Below are 17,639 nucleotides of genomic sequence, written 5' to 3'. Positions count from 1 at the left end.
TCTCTTGTAGCTAGTCACTCATTTTCACAAACCTTAGAACAGTATATCTTTGAGACCTCTCCTGCTGTGTTGGATTTTATATGAAATTGCGAAGGGATTTAAAAAAGAGGAGATTGATGGGAGGGAGGAGGCGGCGATGGCAGAGACGCATATGGATCCACGAGCGTGGATGGAAATCTTTTCCATGTGACTTTATACCAACAAAATGTAGTAGGAGTCCACAGTCTGAAATCCATGCAGGGAGCTGCTCATTTGGATCATTTAGCAATTCATTGCCTGTGCTTTTCATCTCTAGGTTGGATTATTGGCTTAGGTGCTGTTAGGAGTTGTACCTCTGCCTCCAGATTACATACCACACTGAGTGTAGAAATCCTAAATTCTGAAGTTTACAAATTCTGAAAACTGGAATTTTGGAGTAAATAAAATGGTGTTGCAGAAAATAACGTGCTCCAGCTGTTCGGTTATTGTTTTTCCCAACAGTGCTAGAAGATTTCAGAGGATCTGTGGGAAATTGTATCCTGAGGATTTGGTTACTAATCAAAGCACCCTGTGGGGGAGATGGAGCTGAAGTGACTTCTGGCATGTCAGTTCCATTGCTGCCATCTGTGTTTTAAAAATTAGCAACAAAACCACATTTCATTGGGCTACAGAGTCAAGAAATTTAAACTCCAGTCCTCAGACCACAAAGGTGTGAGTCAAAACAGCTTCCTTAGAAATTTTTTTTCAGTTGGTTGTTTTTTTGGTGTTTTTTTTTTGTTTGTTTGTTAGGATCTCATCTCTTTAGTTGTGGAGGAAGAATCTCGGAAATGTGAGAAGAATTCAGGCCTCTGCTTCCCGGTTCCTGGCCCTCATCCTGTGATCCTGGAGATTGGCTGTGGCTCTGGAGCAATTGCTCTGAGTCTGTTGTGCAAACTGCCACAGGTGAGCTTTTTTCAGTGCTCATGGTACAATAGATGCCTGTGTTACAGGACAGTCCCACTCTACTAGTCTTCATTGAGACTTCACAGACAAACTTCTTTGCTTTGATGGGACTTCAGCAGCTGAGGTCTCTGACAGTCAGGCTCTGTAAGTTCATGCTAGGTAGAAGAGGGATATTTAGGAATTGCTCTCCCCAGCTATCCACAGGAGTAGCAGAGACATAGTCAGATTGGAAGAAGCAAATGTGCTCATTCTTCAGCTGTCACAGCTCACTATTAATCACCTTAGCTTGAAGCACTGGTGGGTGTTGTTTTAAGCTAATATCCTGGGCTGTGAACAAGAGGGACCAAGGCATGGGCACACACTCTATTAGTCGAATTTATGGGGCAGTCATCTCTAAAAATTGCCTTGCTGTGAATAGAAAGATCTTGTCTCTAGGAGACTGAAGACTAAATTAATACAGGGAAGGGATTACCACAGAAGTGTCAGTACTTGCGATCAATATGACAAGCATATGTCACACTGCCACAACTACCAAACCACTGTTTTTGAAGTCTTTTGTTCCCTAATAACAACGCACACCTTTTGAACAGAGTGAAAAGAGCAGGAAGGGGACTGAGATCTGGGTGACCAAAGCCCTTCTTGCCCCTGATTACTGTGGCATGTAACATGCTTACTGAGATACCGTTGGTAAACAGAGAGATTAATCCAAGATCTCATCACATGTGGTTAAGGGAAAAATATTCCCCTTTTCTCAGAATTGCAGACCAGCAGTTACTTCTCATGAACGAGAATTGCTGTGGCCAGCCCCTCCTCTTGCAGAAGTATAAGACCTGGTATGTAAGAATTAAAGTTGATGCCTGTGTTCCTCCTCCCAGTGACCTGATAAGGTTATTAGCTGAGCTTCATGACTTCAAAGTATAATTACCTTGATTTCCTGAGCTGTACTTCATGCTCTTTTCCTTGCCTGTTAAGTTAAAGAGCTGTGTCAGTCTGTCCCTGTAACTGGTAACAGTCCTTTCCCAGCTGACTAACACAAACTGCTGTGCCCAGAGAAATAAGGAGCCTTGACTGATTAGAGTTAGTGGTAGCCACACTGGCAGCTAAGTGGAGTTTACACTCTGTGTGATCTCTTTAGTGTTTGAGGCAGAATTTGGCACTCGGGTATTGAGAAAACAGCAGCAACTTTTCACTTGCGGATTCAGCTGTGTCCTTCACCGTAAGGGTCAGCTTCGTGTGTGTGGGTGCTAGTCTCAGGCTGTGAAATTAATCCCCCTAGGAATGATGGTTGATCACACCATCATCTCCAAATGCAAAGTATTTTCTTTGAGCATGCATTCTCTATGTAAATACTTAGCAACATCTGTGTTTAAAAAACATTAAGCAAAGCAAAAACAAGTCAGGCCTTTGCCTGTACTTTTCCCAAGGTGGAATGGAAGGTCAAACAAATCTCTAACTGTGTAGTCCTCTCTCTTAATGTTACTCTCAAATACTTGACATGCAGTCAATACACGCAGTGAATGTGGTGTAGGGACTGTAGTGGAGTAACTAGGCAAAAGTCTGCTTTGCAGACTAGTTGCAAAAGTCTGCAACTGGTCTGCATAACAGATGGAAAATGCCTGAACCTCTGTCCAAGTGGTTAATGTGGGGAGGGATTCTGTCCGCATTAGAGGGGGGAAGCCTAGGACATTAGCTTCCTTTAACCTGTGTCTACCCCAGACTAGCCAGAGTGTTGAGTCTCACGCTACGAGGAACTATGAACGTATCAGGTGATGCGAGTCAGTGTGACCCCATTGTTGTCAGATGAGTTGGTTCAGTCAGAAGCCTGTCTATTTTGGTAGGCTGCTGGCAGTGTTGCAGAGTGCCTTCTGTCACGTTAGCAGCCTTACTAGAAGTGACTTGTGATCCCATCGGTGCCCTGAGATGCTTTCTTCATGAACTATTCCTTTTAGGAGCCAAGAGTGAACAGTGAATTGTCAGTTCTTATCTTGCATGCTTGCTTGTTGTTGTTTTTTCTGTCCCAGAGCCAGGTGATAGCCGTGGATAAAGAGAAGGCTGCGGTGGATCTCACCAGGGAGAATGCACATAGGTACAAGCCCACATATTACCCATTTTTTCTAAATTGTTGTTTGAGAAAGACCAAGACTCCTCAATATTTGGGCATGTTGTTCATGTTTATTGCCGCTGGAAACCTAGGAATGGTTCCCTGGTTTTCCTAGGTTGAACTCCTAAAGCGTGTAAGAATTCAGAAAAAAAATTATTATGTTTACCAGAGTATTTTTTTCCTTTGACTTGTGAATGCACTTTGCAAAGACAGCAGCCTAAATAAAACAATAGTGCTTAAATGCTGTCTGTCTTTCAAGGGTTTTCAAAGGGTTTCATGGTAACTACTCTTATCCCTTTCTGTGAACTTGGGAAACTGAAGGCAGCAGGTAGTAAGAATGTATGTGTCACTGAGGAGGTTAAGGACAAGTATAGCCTGAACCTTTCTCTCTCTGGCTTCCTATGGCATTATTGCTGTGCTTGTTTCTGTCATTGCTCCTCTAGATACAAGCTTGCACACTCAAATAGCACCTTCACTCTGAAGTGCGAGTGTGGTATCCCTCAGCATCCTCCTTGCAGTCTTGGGTTTGGTGAGAATGGTGCTGCTGGGTCCTGTGCTATTTGCACAACACCTGTGCTGTGGCTGGATGTCCAGAGCTGCTGAATCATAGAACAGTTTGGGTTGGAAGGGACCTTTAAAGGTCATCTAGTCCAACCCCCCTTGCAATGAGTCAACATCTTGTGCCTGAAGTCAGCACAGCTCTGTATCAGGTTGACATTGTCCTTCCTTGTAGCACCGCTTCCTCAGCTGGTTCTTCCTAACCCAGATTATTCTGGAGTGTCACTAACATAGCAAGCACCAGAGCTAGAATCTCAGTATGCTTTTGAGTCCAGGATCCCAGTCTCTGTAGATGCTGTAAAAGGTACAGAGCTCTAGTATGTATTCCTATCCTCAGAAGCTGCTGAGCCCTAGGCATTAATTAGAGCAGTCTCGGAAAGGAATCCTATTGCTACCTCTTATGGAGTCTAGTACAGTTGTGAGTCTTAAGTGATGCTCATTAACTGACATTTCTGTCCCAGGGCCCACATACCGTTTTTTTTCCCAAGCTGCTGTCAGTATTGGGGCTACAGAGATAGGCTACTTCTGTTTCTGGCTGCGCTGGGCTGCATCTCTTCACTTCTTGCACCTCAGTCCCAGCTCTTATGTGAGTCTGAAGTGATGTGTAGGAACAAGCCCTTCCCAAACTTGTCACCTCACTATTACCCTTTGCCTCCTAGTCCAGTTATAGGGAGTGGGGAGCAGAGATTTCCTTCTGATGTGTCAGTGTCAAACCAAGTTCTGTTGCAATTTTTCATAGATATAATAAAAGCAGGCCAGACCTTTGCTTCCTCGGTAGATTATTGCACTGGCATCTGGAAAAAATAGTCTTGTTATTAACTGCTTGTTGGCTCAAGAGTGGCCGAGGGAGTGTAAATGCAGTGCCGGAGAACCTCATGTTTCTCCATGGATGTTTTCATTGTGTCCTTGCAATCTTGTCCATGGCACAGTGCCCTGTAGCTCTTGGGAGACAAACCAGTAGGATAAGTTGTGTTCCTGCTTGACTGAAGCCAGCTTGGTTCCTGCCTTCTTTTCGGAGCTCCCTTATCACAGCTGTGTTCTCTAGATGCTTCAGTGAGTCTTGCTCTCACTAAATCAATCCCAGTGCCAGATGGCCCATCTGGGCACATTGCAGACAGACGCAGGAATCCCTCCCTTTCTTGATGCCTGTGTATGCTGACGGGGCAGTACTGTAGGCCCTCAGCAAAGGCAAGTAGGACTTGGGTATAAGGCCTTTGTCACAGCATGCTCTATGAACCCCATTGGGTAGCCCTGAGGTGTTACACTGAAGAGCTGGGAGGAAAACTCTGCCACTGTGGTGGGTCTCTTGTGGGAGGAGAGAACATGCTGGCAAGAGCTGGGCAGTTTTGTTTTCTCTAGACATGGACTGCATTGAGGACAGGAGTTAGGGGACAGTGCAGACTCTCTGCCACAATGTGCTGTTTGTTGCTGGTCAGGGAATGGCATCTCCTGTGGGAGGCTTGGAGTCTTTCTCCACCGGCAGATCTTGTCCAGCCTTGTCTTTCTGGCTTTGCAAAGTGCTGCTTCTGACATTGCTCAAGTGTCTTCACAAAAGCCAGAGGCAAACCTGCTGAGAAGAGAGAGGTATTTTGGTGGGTGGGCCATGTAGCCAAGGAATTAGAGGTTCTGTTCCTTCCTTGCTGTCTCATGCTCTCTGTTTCTGTGACCTCTCCTGTAGTATCAGGCTGTCACCAAGCACCAAGGCTACTTTCAGACTGGCCTCTCTTTCCTCTCCCAGGAGCATCAAGGGAACTTTGCTCAGGATTCCTAAGGTTTAAGGGGAGTGCTGTCTCAACTATTTTCCCCTGGCAGGGAGCATATTCTGTAGCAAGCTGGGAGCAAGGGACAGATCATGCCAGGTTGTGACAGACTGGAACACCATGCAGTGGCAGTCTGTCAGTCTCGAGGCTGTTCTACCTTGGATTAGTGCAGTGAGTCAGATCAGAATCTTGGCCAAGATTTCTCCCTGAGAAATACCAATGTGTTTATAGACCTGTTTCTTAAAAATAGCAAGCCAGCATGCTTACTTGCTCACTTGTCACAGGTAAAGGAGAGGTGTTTGTGTCTTCTAGTGCCTTCAGGGGTTCCACTGGTGTGAGCACCCTGCGGACGTCTGGCTGCAGATGACAGGCACTGATCATGATGTGTTTCCAAATTAATGTGCACAGAGGTGTCAGGGGCAAGAAGGATCACGAGTTAGAAACTAGCATCTGAGAGATCCTAGTGTGTATTTTAAATACGTTATACTGTACAGTCTGTGCATGAGCTGTCCCTAAAGGAGTCCCTTTTCATAGCTCTGTGTCTGGCACAGGGGTTCTGCTGCACTGTATGTGCTGGCCTCCTGGTAGCGTGCAGTAACATCTCGTCACCTTAACATTGGCATGTGAGATGAGATCCAAAGATGCCTAGAAAATACACTCAGATGCCAGAATACTGTTAAGATCTAGATTATCAAGGAGGCTTGAGAAAGAATGTGGTAAGCGTGAGCATGTTCACTCCAGTTACAATAGCAGGTTTACATATTTGAAGCAGGTGATTTTGTTGTGGGTTTTTTGGTTTGGTTTTGTTTTGTTTTCAGGGATGGTGAGCTTACCTGGGGGAGGCCTTGGAGATGTGGTTAATATGCAGCAGGGTGGGGGAATACTGCTGTATGTATGGCAAGGGGTGATACATAGAGGTTTTGAGTGCACAGGAGCCGCACCCTGGAATCACCATGGGTGCACAGTGTGCTCTTTGCTTTCAATTTTGTTCCTTGGGCAAAGAGCAGATCCTAAACTTCCCTTGTGGCTTGAGAGGAATCCAACTGCAATCAGTGGGGTAGGATATACGTGTATCAGATAAGAGATGTGATATTTAATGATCTGTTTATAGAATGTGCTGTTCATGAATCCACACAAACATGCCTCCTAATCTTTCTCTTCTTGCATCTGGAATTTTACAGGCTGCAACTCCAGGAGAGGATCCACGTCCTCCACCATGATGTTTCATACAGTAAGTGTTTTCACTGTTATAATCCCCTTTGTCTTTCTCCCTTTTTACTTTGATAGGGGGAGGCAGGCGTGAGAGACAGCCAAGGGACCCACTTGGGGTGCAGGTGTCAGGAGGGTGTTGAAGTTAATAGAGAAAAAGGTCAGTAAGAAGTGAGCCAGTGGAGCTTTTCCCTTCAGAGATTTCCAGGCCAGCTGATCAGCTGAGAGAAGTCCCTGACTACATCAGAAGGTGAATTGTTCCTGGTTTTAGGTGTCTAAAGGTTGTGTCTGAGCTGGTAGTCCAGGTGCTCTCTAGTGTTACTGGGGAGAGGCAAATATATACAGAGTGTAATTCATTCCATGCTGACATGGATGCTTTAGATAAACACGTGTGTGCCTGCCTCTTCATTGATGTTAGAGGGAGCCCAGATATTTAGCTTAGATTAAATGTTCAGCCTTATTCAGCTGAAATTAGGTCAGCTGAACCAGGGAAGGATACCTGTTGTCTTCCCCAGACCCAGCTGAAACCAGTTAAAACTGCCATTTGGTGAGGCTTATCCAGTTAGGTAGATATGTGCTCAGGTGTTTCTTAGCCTGGAGCTGTGGAGCCAGGAGCTCCAGCATTGTAGATTCATTAGTGCACCTTTCTGACATCTTGGTTTTGACACTGTGCTACCTGTATGTCTGCACAGTCTTCTGTCTGCAGATCTGAGTTTGTGCTGCCCATAGTCCAAACAGCAGTAAGCCAGCCAGCTCCAGTCCAAAAGCCGTGTAGCTGTGTTGGCATTGCACCTGCATGGGTAAGCCCTGTGCCAGAGGCTGGCCTGAGGACACACTCACATGGTTACGTGATGTCTGATTCAGGGCTGGCATGTGTCAGTCCAGACAGTAGCATGAGCGTAGCGAGCTGAACCTTGTCTGCAGAAGACCAAACCATTAGATGGTTGATACTGCTGTGAGTGACTCTTTTGCTCTTTAGAGGTCCTTCTGCAGCTCTGATAAGAGGAAGGATATGCATCCTGACAGCTAGTCTAAGCTCCCACTTCAGTCTTTGTGGACTTTCTCAAGTTCGGATTGTTGCTTTAGATCCAGATGGGCACAGAGCTCCAGAGCATTGAGGTCCTGTGCTTTGTAACATGGTCCACTAAGCAGGGCTGGTCATATGAAAAACTGGTACTTTGCTTAGCTTTGTATCACTCTTGCATTCAAGGTGGGAGAGTGAGCAGGCCAGGCTATCCCAAAAAGAAATAGGATAAAATCTTATTAGAGAAAAGCAGAGCCAAACACACATGGGCATGTCTCTGGAGAGACAGTTTCCTGGATGTGATGTGGACACTGAGCTTATAGGGAAGATTGCTACGGTTGAGAGCTGGTTGTGATTCTTTTTCTTTTCTAGGTTCTGCCAAGCAGCTGCTACTCTGGGGCCCCGTAGACTTCATAGTCAGTAACCCTCCATATGTCTTCCATGAAGACATGGCTTCCTTGGACGCAGAAATCCTCCGGTAATCAGATAAATAGATTTTTCTTCTCCTGTTCCTTGAAGCAAGGTTTTCTGTCTGCTGCCTTACACTACAAACACTTGCACACAAAACATGCAAATGTAGTATACATGTACATAGTGTAGGTGTGTTTATATGGTATATAATAATACAGTATTACAGACTGATTACAGGTCTGAAACAATATCAAAGTATTTTAAATATTTATAAAAATGGAAAAATTCCACACTTTGAAATTAACAAGTTTCCAATCAAAAACTGTTTCAGAACATTTTTCCTGTTAGACTTTTTTTTTAATAATTGGTGTGAGCTTATGAAAGTAAGTACAAGTAATCCATGCAGCTTTTTGTGATGCAAAAAAAACTTGGGTGGAAATGCTGCGACCCATTTTCATCCCAATACTTGTTTTAAGCAGACAAACCCACACAAACAGGAATAAGCTCTTTTGGGATGTGGAACTACTTTGTGCACGCTGGTTCTTCCTCAGAACTGATTGTCACGTGTGTCAGGACAAAGTCCTGCACCCGCCTCTGTACAAGATGTGCACCAGAGCAGATTGTGAAAGCTGAGCTTTCTACACCATAATTCGCTCTGCTAGGTTAGAAGGCAGTCCAACCTGGTTGTTGGTATGGTTGAAATAAAGGAAGTGATCCCTTGCTGTACAACCCACTCTCTCCCTGTCCAGCTAGCACAGAGAGAACAAATCCCCGTATTGGAACTGTGTGACCCTGGCTGCAGTTGGCTCATAATTTTCAGGAAGAGTTCAGGGGAAGTTTTCTGCTTGTGCTCAACATGGAGTTTCTCAGTCTAGTGGTAGCTGCCTTCTTACTCTCTGTGTTTTACATAGCATGCTGTCACCTGCTATAGGAGTGCTGGAGTTCAGGTGAGTTAGGTGCACTGTTCTCCATGGAGTGTGGGGCAATGCATTGTCAAGGGCATGGTTCATGCCACATGAATTGCTGTTAATGTCTTCTTACTCCCACACTCCAGCTATGAGGACCTTGATGCACTGGATGGGGGAGATGATGGAATGAGAGTCATCAAAACAATTCTGGCTCTGGCTCCTTCTCTTCTGAAGGATTCTGGGTAAGCACTGTCCTCTGTTTTGTCCATTCACTTCTATAACTTCTGTTTTCTTTTCATACAGGAAGGTACAGAGGGAAAACAGTTGCAAAAATGTCTCCCCCCACCTCCCCATCTAATAATAGCAGCTTAAAAAATGTCATGTGCATAAGCAAAGTTAGCTTGAAATTGGTTAATAAAGGGATATGAGCCTTCCTTGACCAGTGGTGGTGGTTCATAGTCATTAGTGAAGTGAGAATCTTTAAAGGTCAAAGCAGCAACAAAAAGAACATGAGAGAGAGCAGCAGAGAAAGAGAGTGCAAAAAAAAAAAGGAAGCTTTCTAAGCAGAATAACTGATTGAAGGAGAAGCAATATAGAACTCCGTGAGAATGGATGTAGATCTTTACTTCCCTCCCACCCTTTAATTAGTGGAAACTTGTTTATCATGCCAGGATACAGTGCTGAATATCCCAGGAGAAAGAAGATCAGCCAGGGATAGTTTCTTAAATGTTAAATTTCTCCATGGTTAATGCTCAGGACTGACTGTTCCTATTCTCTGTCATGTGGGATCCATTTTGTGCTTAAAGATCAACATGCTGATACCCAAAAGTCTGTTGTGCCAGGGCATTCACATATCTGGTGTAAAATTCCTGACATTTTACCAGCATAAGAGAGGTCATTGAAAATCTGCTGTTTTCAGAAGAGGAACAGGAATATTGACAGGCATACTGCATGCAGAAGAATTCATTCCTCAAGCTTTGCATGGCCACAAGAGCAGAAGATGCTCCTCAGAACTTCCCAGCAACAGAGATTGGTCCCATGGGGTTGTTTGTTAGGATTATTTATTTTCCTTCCCTTTTTGCTTGTTTTATAAGGTGGAGCCCCCATTGAGGAGTGGAAGTTTTTTAAGGTCAGGAATGAGATCCACACCCAGCTTGTAGTTAGTTTGGTGAATTTATAGGGAGTATTCAGCATGGGATGTTTTAGGAATTCTCAGGAGAGCGTATGGTTGGGGCTTAGCCTCTGTTCTTTGCCTGTTAAACTTGTATCTTGCTACACTGTCACAGGCTGTAACCAGTTCCATCGTCTCCATGTGCCTGTAAGCTAGGGTGGTTCTCCCTCGCTGTGGGAGTGGAGACTCAGAAATGGGCCAGTGTCATAAAGCCTGGCTGCAGCAGAGATGGAAATAGCCCTGCAGTGTCCAGGCCTAGTCCTGGTACGCTAACTGAGGTTGTCTGATTAGTTCCCGTATCGCTGCTGCACTCTCCTTTGTACAGTCCTCTATGTAGGTCTGAATGCTGATGGCGTTTTCATAACTGATTTATGGAGACATTTACTGTGGAAAATGTATGTACTAAGTTGTACTTCATGACTCTCGCTCCTGGGACTTAATGTCACCCTGCTTATACAAAGAGGAACTTCATGCTGCCAGTCCAGCACTCAGTGTTCATGCATTTGCATCATAAAACTTCATTCTGGCCTTAAATCTTTGGGGGCTTCAGAAAGACAGAGCTGGCGGTATCTCTGCACAGCATTCAAAAGGGATCCTTACATCTCGATACAAGAGTTTAACTGCTCACACAGAGGAGTACCATGAGAATTCCCCCCAAGATCAACACTTTCTCCCCCTGAAAGAGGCAGTTGGGATCTGCATCTTAAATGGACAGCTATGATCTATTTAAGGGTTATTGGATTGCAGTGCGTTTGCTGACCTTCTCATTTCCTGCACTGATAGGAGTCATCCAGAAAGAAAGACCTTAATTTTTATCAATTTAGCAACCTAAATGTGTGCATTGCACTGCTTTCTACTCCCTTTCAGGAGTGTGTTTCTGGAAGTTGATCCCAGACACCCAAATATGGTGGAGAACTGGCTACAGGCACACCCCAACTTACTACTCATCCTTTGTGCCATTCACAAGGACTTCTGTGGCAAGTAAGTCAGATTTTTTTGCTTCAGATTTTTGCTTCAGGTATAGGTCTGTGTCCTTTGTAGATTACGTCTCTGCACCCTGATGTATTGAATGAACTCAGCCGGAGAAAGTCCACAGCTGAAGCCAATCTTTAACAAAATAGGGACTCCTTTCAAGTATCTCAACCTTCTCATATCCTGAGATAGCCTGGCAAGTGTTTCTGAGTCAGAAATTCTGATGCAGATAAGCATTTCTGATGGGGTGACTAGCTCTGGTGAGATTATCGCCATTGGAAAATTGCTGCTTTTATAGGATGGAGGTAGAGGCATGTTCTCCCTAGCAAGTCTTAAAGCTCTGATCATTCTTTTTCCCACAGGCCTAGGTTTCTGCACATCCAGAAACAAAGCAGATGACAACTGTACCAGAAATAACTCTTCTTGCAGCATGCTTTTTGCAGGTGAGCCCTGCTGAACAGCTTGTTGAAAACTCTGCGTGGCAAAAGGAATCTCCACTTCATTCCCCAGCGCATTGAACTCTCCATGCAGTGGCAGACCCCCTCATTTCCTGATACAGACTTCATCCAGAGATGCAGAAGTTCATCAGAGCATGTAGAAGTGTTTCACCTTCCTCAGGGAACTGCATGCAACTTTTTAGTTTGCTCTGCAAAAGTGACTCATTAATCTCCGGATCCAATATGGAAGAGTTCACAGCTCCAGATATTTCATTAAAAATACAACTTCTCAACATGTCAGATCACCCATTTGACCTAGAAAGAATTCCACTTTTTTTTTTTTTGCCTTGAGATAAATTTATATAGAATGTGACCAGATTGGATTATAGGTCCAAACTCTGGCTTGTATCGTCACGTGGATTTGCTGGTATAATGGGACATGACTAACGTGCACGTTTCAAATTCAGTTCTATTCCAGGATCCTGATGCTCTGGAGTAGATCTCCAACAGCAAAGCAGCCTTTGTTTCCCAGTCCTGCTGAGTGACATGTCATTGAAGGATCAGTGCATATGTTACACCATCTGAATCTACAGCACCTGACACTTGGTGGATGCTGCCAGAAACAATCAAAACATTATAATAAAGATAGCGCTTCAGATCAGTGTCCTTACAAGAATTGCTGTGCAATTACATTTTCAAATATGCTAGCAGACCTGAATAAACATCTGGCACCTGCACATTGCTTCTCATAGTAATAGAAATGCCTAACTTCCATGTAAGGCATTTAAATGCAAGACTTTACAAAGAAGGCCAGAATCGCTACTCCAGTTTCGCAGATGGAGAAGCTGAAAAACAGGAGGTGAAATGACTTGTACAAAAATTGACAACAGGCTAAGTTTGGAGTAGGACCCAGTCTCTTGACAGCCGTGGGAATAGCTGAGGTCTGTTTCTTTGGGAAGGATGACTCAGAGTAGGGCTGCCTGAAACAACACTGAGAGAAGCCCCTGAAATGGACAGTCAACATCATGACATTATAAATAATGGAAGGATTAAATTCAAGCTGCTTCTTATTGATGGTGTTGTTTCTGGTGTTGCAAGTTCCCTTCCTGACCATAGCTAGCCAGGGAAGGAAGGAAAGAAAGCAAACCAAAGGATCTGGTCTACCAGTCTGAATGGAAGCACTTGCTGGGCCAGTGGAGGTGAGCACTCAGTAGAGGGTGGAAGTGTCCAGACAGTGACAGGTCAGGTGCTACCGGTCTCTCCATCCAGGCTGAACTGGGAGCGCATAGCCAGAAACATTAGGTGGGAGCTGCATCAGCAAACTGCATCTGTTTGGAAGGCTGCAGCAGATTCAGAGGGCTTTACATTGAGCCCTAATACATCTAGCCCCTTTCCCCTTTACCTCTTCCACACTCATGGTCCCTGCTTTTTCATTTGCTTTTTAACTCTTGAACATTGGCCCTGCTTTTCCACAGATACCTGATCTCTCTGATGTACCAGCATTTGGGTCTCCAGTCGGATCCTCTCCCCACCCTCTGGGCTTTTACAGCTCTGTTCACAGGCTAGCCCTTCACCCCATTGTACCACTCAGCCCTGCATTTATCCTCCCCACCGCTCTGTGCACCTCAGTAGTTTGCCATGTCCCATACACTCTTTATCTGAAGTTATGAGCTTTCTCTGGACTGCAGTACCTTCCCTGCTTAAACACAGTAGAGGAAATGTAGGGAAGGAGAGAACTAAAAAAGTTCAGTTGTGCACTTGATCCTAGGTTTGGAAATAAAGTTCCAGCACAGCTGATTTCTGGTAGTTTTGCCTGCTAGAGCCATGAGTACAAATTGTAGTCAAAGAGGTGGCGTTTTTTTGGTGTGTTGTTTTTTTAAATAGTAGTTTAGAGGTTTTTTTAAAGTTCAGTTTGTCAGACTTATTTCTTTAAATTTAATTTTTAAACAGTTCACAGATTTCATCTGGGTGTTGGCAGTGTTTACGTATGAAATAGAGCAACATGCGCAGCTTACTTCTGCATGATACTTTAAAAGCTGGATAGTTTACTGGCTTATGAGAGTGTTAAAAGGCATCGTATTGCATTCTTCAAGGGGTAGGCTGATTCCCTGCGGCAGGCTAGATGTCCCTCTGAGAGCGCTGGTGGCTGGGCTGCAGAAAGCAGTGTGCCTTTTCTCAGAAGCATCAATCAATCACGTGACAGAGCTCTGAGCAGGACACTTTCTCTGTGAGACAGACTCTTGGTCTAATCTACTACGACAAGTGTTAAATTCCTATATTTATAGCTAAAGCAATAATAAAAATGCTTGCATTTCTGTGGGTTTGCACTGTGTAGTGGTTATATGTCTTGGAAAATCACATGGTGCTGCTGACCTTCTTATAAAGGCAAGAATGGAGAAAGATTGTTCTTCCTCCCAAGAGGCTGGATTTATTTGTCGGACTCGCATCTGAGGGAATGTGCTGGTGTAGTACAATGTGTTCTTCAGTGCTTTACGCATATTGGCCCAGGCTCATTTTGGTACAGAAGCACTGCAAAGCCTTTTGGAGATGGTGGTTTTAAGGAACCACAGGCACTCCCAGCACCCTTTCTAAAGCACTAGACCATGTCTGTGTTGTCTTTGTTGCCTGTGAGCGGGAGGCTCGGCTGACGCCAGCAATATACTGTGCATGTGAGCTCTCTGCAGAGACATATCTGCTCCCTGAAGCCACAGAAGGCTGATGCTTCAGTTGGCATTTTACGTAATCCAGTATCTGACATACAGTTAATTTTCTGGGACTTACTGTGTCTTTGGAACTGTATCGAAACGGTGATTTGTTTCCTGAAGTGATGCTTTTAGAAAGGGGCTTTGTTTTCCTCCAGGACTCTGAAGAGCGTTGGGGGGGGTGTGTGCTCATGTCTGTGTTTTGGAGAGTTACCAGGTGCGAAGTATCTACTAGGATCATGCTGGCCTTTCCTGAGGAGGAGTTGGTGAAAGCTTGGTCTGTGGCAGAGCCCTGCAGATGGTGCTGTGGTCCCAGCTGAGCTGTGGCTGTGCTGCAGAACAGTCCTGCCACAGGCTTCCCACGGTGTGGGGAGCATGGCAAGGTGCAGTCCCCCGGTGAGAGGACTCGGGTCAGCAGAGGGCTTCAGTGTAGATGCAGCTGCAGAGTGGGACTTTAAACTCTATTCTTGTGCCAGTAAAACAGAGCTTCGGTGTGGGGCTCGTGGGGAAGCTGGGAGGGGACCTCATGGCTGTGATACAAGACTGGGGTTGTACCTCATACTATTAATGGGAGGCCTGAAGCCTGCATTAATCCATGCTTTTGGACACTGGAGGACAGAGTACCATTCTTGTTCTGGTGTAATTTCAATGTAAGCACCCTGAAGTGCAAGTACCACCTTCCACCCAAGATGTGGGGTGAAAAGGACTTTGTCAGGGACCTTAGTCAAAGAAATGTGCTTATCCTCACAGTGCTCTCAGCTGAGCCTGTGCTCTTGTAGGGATGAGACTCCTTTCCAGGTGAGGACCTGGCAGACACAGAGTGACTCTGCTAGGGTGACACAGGAGATCTCTGGGGACCCAGGTGACTGAATGTGCACGGATTACTGGCCAGCACTCAGTTCCTTGATGCAGGGCCATAGATCAAAATGGGTTGGAAGACAGTTTGACAGTCATCTAGCCTAATTTCCCTGTCCAAGTAAGAATCAACTTGGCTTACATCATTCCTGACAAATGTTTGCTCAACCTGATCTAAAAAGCCTCCAGTGCTGATAAGGACTTTTTGCGTGCGATCTGTTCTGGTGCTTTGTTGTTCTTCCCACTAGAAAGTTATCCTTTGTACCTAGTCTTCCTTGCTGCCATTAAAGCTGAGTACTTCTCCTGTCCTGAGGTGGAGAACAGCTGACTCTCTCCTTCAAGCAGCTTCCGTGTGGTAGTCTGTTCCTGTGTGTCCTCACAGGTTTCATTCCTGAGGAAAGAACACCAACATTGTGTTGTTTCTGTAGGCTGCTTGCACATCCTTCCCTCCCTGCTTGAGAGATGCAAAGGGAGACCAGGTGTGCTTCAGATGTGTTGCAGGTGATACTTGTGCCTATGGTGATTGGAATAACAGAGCTGCTACAGCTCATCTTATTACAGGGGAGGAGTCATTTCCCAAGCAGTGAAGACCAAGCCAAAACTTACATTAACAATTTCTTTGTCTGGGCAAGTTTTCAAAAGCTGTATTTAAGTTTTAATAAACTACTATTTCTACTCCAGGTTGCATCCAGGGGGACAAATACCCAGTGAGAGAAGGCTTCTCTCACAGTCAAGAAGATTATGAGATACCAAGAGAGACTTTATCCAGTTTCCAGCCTATTTCCTCTTCCGTAGGTGTTTTGATATGCTTTAAGTGTTGGAAGTTTCAGATGTTCGTCCCTGTGGAGGGTCATGCCACAGTCCTTCTCTGTTTCTTTTGCCTGGCAGCTGCTTGCAAATCTCAGCATGGTCCATCCAATCCCTGGTGAATGCAGGAGGCTATTTACATGCTACCACCCTGCAGTCCTGGGATCTTGGCCAAAGCATGCTCTGCGTTCAGCTGTTGCAACTGGGCCAGGTAGCAGAAGTTACTGTAGCCTCAAGGATGTTCTAAAATGTGGCCTAGTTGCAGAATCAGACCTGTACCCAGCTTTCTCCTGCCTTGCAGTTGCCTCTTTGGTTGTGCCAGACAGGCTTGGGCTGATGTGCCCAGGGTTCGGAGTCTGCATCTGAACTGTTCCCAACATTTGTCCTCCGGCCTGCAGTAGTCTTTTGTAAATGTGCCTGCAAGCAGGAGGTGGTGTCTTGCAGGAAACTGACCTATATGACCTCTCTGGCCCTGGACTCTTTGGTCTCGCCTGTCACTGCCACAATGGGTCTGGCAGATCGGCCTTCTGAGGGTAGAATAAAAGTACAAGTGGTTTGCTAAATTGCCTACGCATGTTACTTGGGGTTTTTGATCCCCTCCAAAGAAGGTACATAAGGGTTATGTTACCCCTAGGTAGCATGGAGCAGACCAAGGAACACGCTAGTAGTAAGAGGCGTGATCATGCTAACCTATGTGTGCTGTGCTGAACTGAATACCATGGTGGTTTTACTTCTGGGCCGGATCCTGGGATCAGGCCTTTGGGGAATATGGTGTGTGCAGATGCACTGGAGTTTTTGCAAAATCAGCTGTTTTCAAGGGATATGCTCTTGAGCAAACTGCTTTAGATTTCTTTCTCTCATGCCTGAGGAAAGAAATCCACATGCCCATGGATTTTACTGTGGGGACGGAGTGGGTAGGGATGACAAAGAAGGGGAAACCTGTTTGCAGCAGTTCCTGCCCACAAGCAAGGCCTGAGTAATTCCAGCTGTGCCCAAAACCAGGTGTGACTTGCACTGTCTTCTCCATCTGCTATTGCTAGGTCAGAGGCAAATAAGCTGTCATTTCACTTTGCTCCCTTTGGGAAGTTTAACGCTGCATTTGCTGGAAACTTGCCAGTGGTTCCATCCTGTACTGGGATTCACCAAATCTGGAGTCAGATCCCTGCTGTGTGACAAACTGCAGGCCTGACCTTGGGCGTATTATTGCTTACTCTGTTCCCTGCTGGTATGGTTGGAATAATATCCCTTTGCTGTCTTACAGACCACTGTAAGAGTACCTTATATACAGGATGTGGGGTACTCAGTTACTTCAGAAAGGACTGTGACTGTCCTATGGCAACCTCTTCTTCAATTACATCCAGAAAGAGCTAAGAATGAGCCAACTTTTATGAAATCCATCTCATCTGCTTCTTGGTGACAGGGCACACCACCCTGCTGCAGCATGATAAATCAGATTTGCTTTGCTGATTTCCAGTGCTGCCAGTGCAAAACCGAAAGATGTGGAGTAAGCCAGAGTACCGGGACTAGTTTTTCTGCAGCAAGTGCATCTCTGAGCATGATGAGAGCATGACGCACAAACCAGCCTGCTGCAGAGTGCTGAGAAAGTGCATCCTGTTCACAAAAGCAACTGGTGCTTTTATAGTGCATGAGCATCAAATATGTTGCTATTGCAGACAGGTGGAGAAAAGTGCTGCCACATGTTGTGGTCTCCATGGTTTGCCTCATTTATGTGGTTGATGTCAGAACTGTAGCTTTGTTTAAGTAGCAGCTTCTAGCTCTAAAGATCTGCTTCATCTTCTCCCT

At 45.2% G+C, this 17,639-nt stretch overlaps 2 protein-coding genes across 6 annotated transcripts in view; both read left to right on the top strand.

The window, feature by feature from the left end:
* Positions 1 to 13,787, top strand: part of HEMK1 (HemK methyltransferase 1, mitochondrial release factors N(5)-glutamine) — a 34,042-nt gene extending 20,255 nt beyond the window's left edge. For 4 of the 5 annotated variants that reach the window (XM_072875609.1, XM_072875607.1, XM_072875608.1 and 1 more), the window contains 7 exons: positions 769 to 921; positions 2,943 to 3,007; positions 6,522 to 6,571; positions 7,946 to 8,051; positions 9,039 to 9,134; positions 10,931 to 11,044; positions 11,398 to 13,787. In XM_072875609.1, coding sequence (XP_072731710.1) covers positions 769 to 921; positions 2,943 to 3,007; positions 6,522 to 6,571; positions 7,946 to 8,051; positions 9,039 to 9,134; positions 10,931 to 11,044; positions 11,398 to 11,434 — 621 coding nt within the window. In that variant the 3' untranslated portion in view covers positions 11,435 to 13,787. The remainder of the gene's footprint in view (positions 1 to 768; positions 922 to 2,942; positions 3,008 to 6,521; positions 6,572 to 7,945; positions 8,052 to 9,038; positions 9,135 to 10,930; positions 11,045 to 11,397) is intronic. The other variant, XM_072875610.1, reaches the window with a different exon arrangement.
* MAPKAPK3 (MAPK activated protein kinase 3) overlaps positions 12,631 to 17,639 on the top strand; it is a 135,133-nt gene continuing 130,124 nt past the window's right edge. The window contains exon 1 of the mRNA XM_072875600.1: positions 12,631 to 12,671. The gene's annotated coding sequence lies outside the window, so the exon portion shown is untranslated. The remainder of the gene's footprint in view (positions 12,672 to 17,639) is intronic.

Source organism: Ciconia boyciana, chromosome 11, assembly GCF_034638445.1.
Source record: "Ciconia boyciana chromosome 11, ASM3463844v1, whole genome shotgun sequence".
NCBI classification, from domain to species: Eukaryota; Metazoa; Chordata; class Aves; order Ciconiiformes; family Ciconiidae; genus Ciconia; species Ciconia boyciana.
This window is presented reverse-complemented; position numbering and strand designations above follow the sequence as displayed.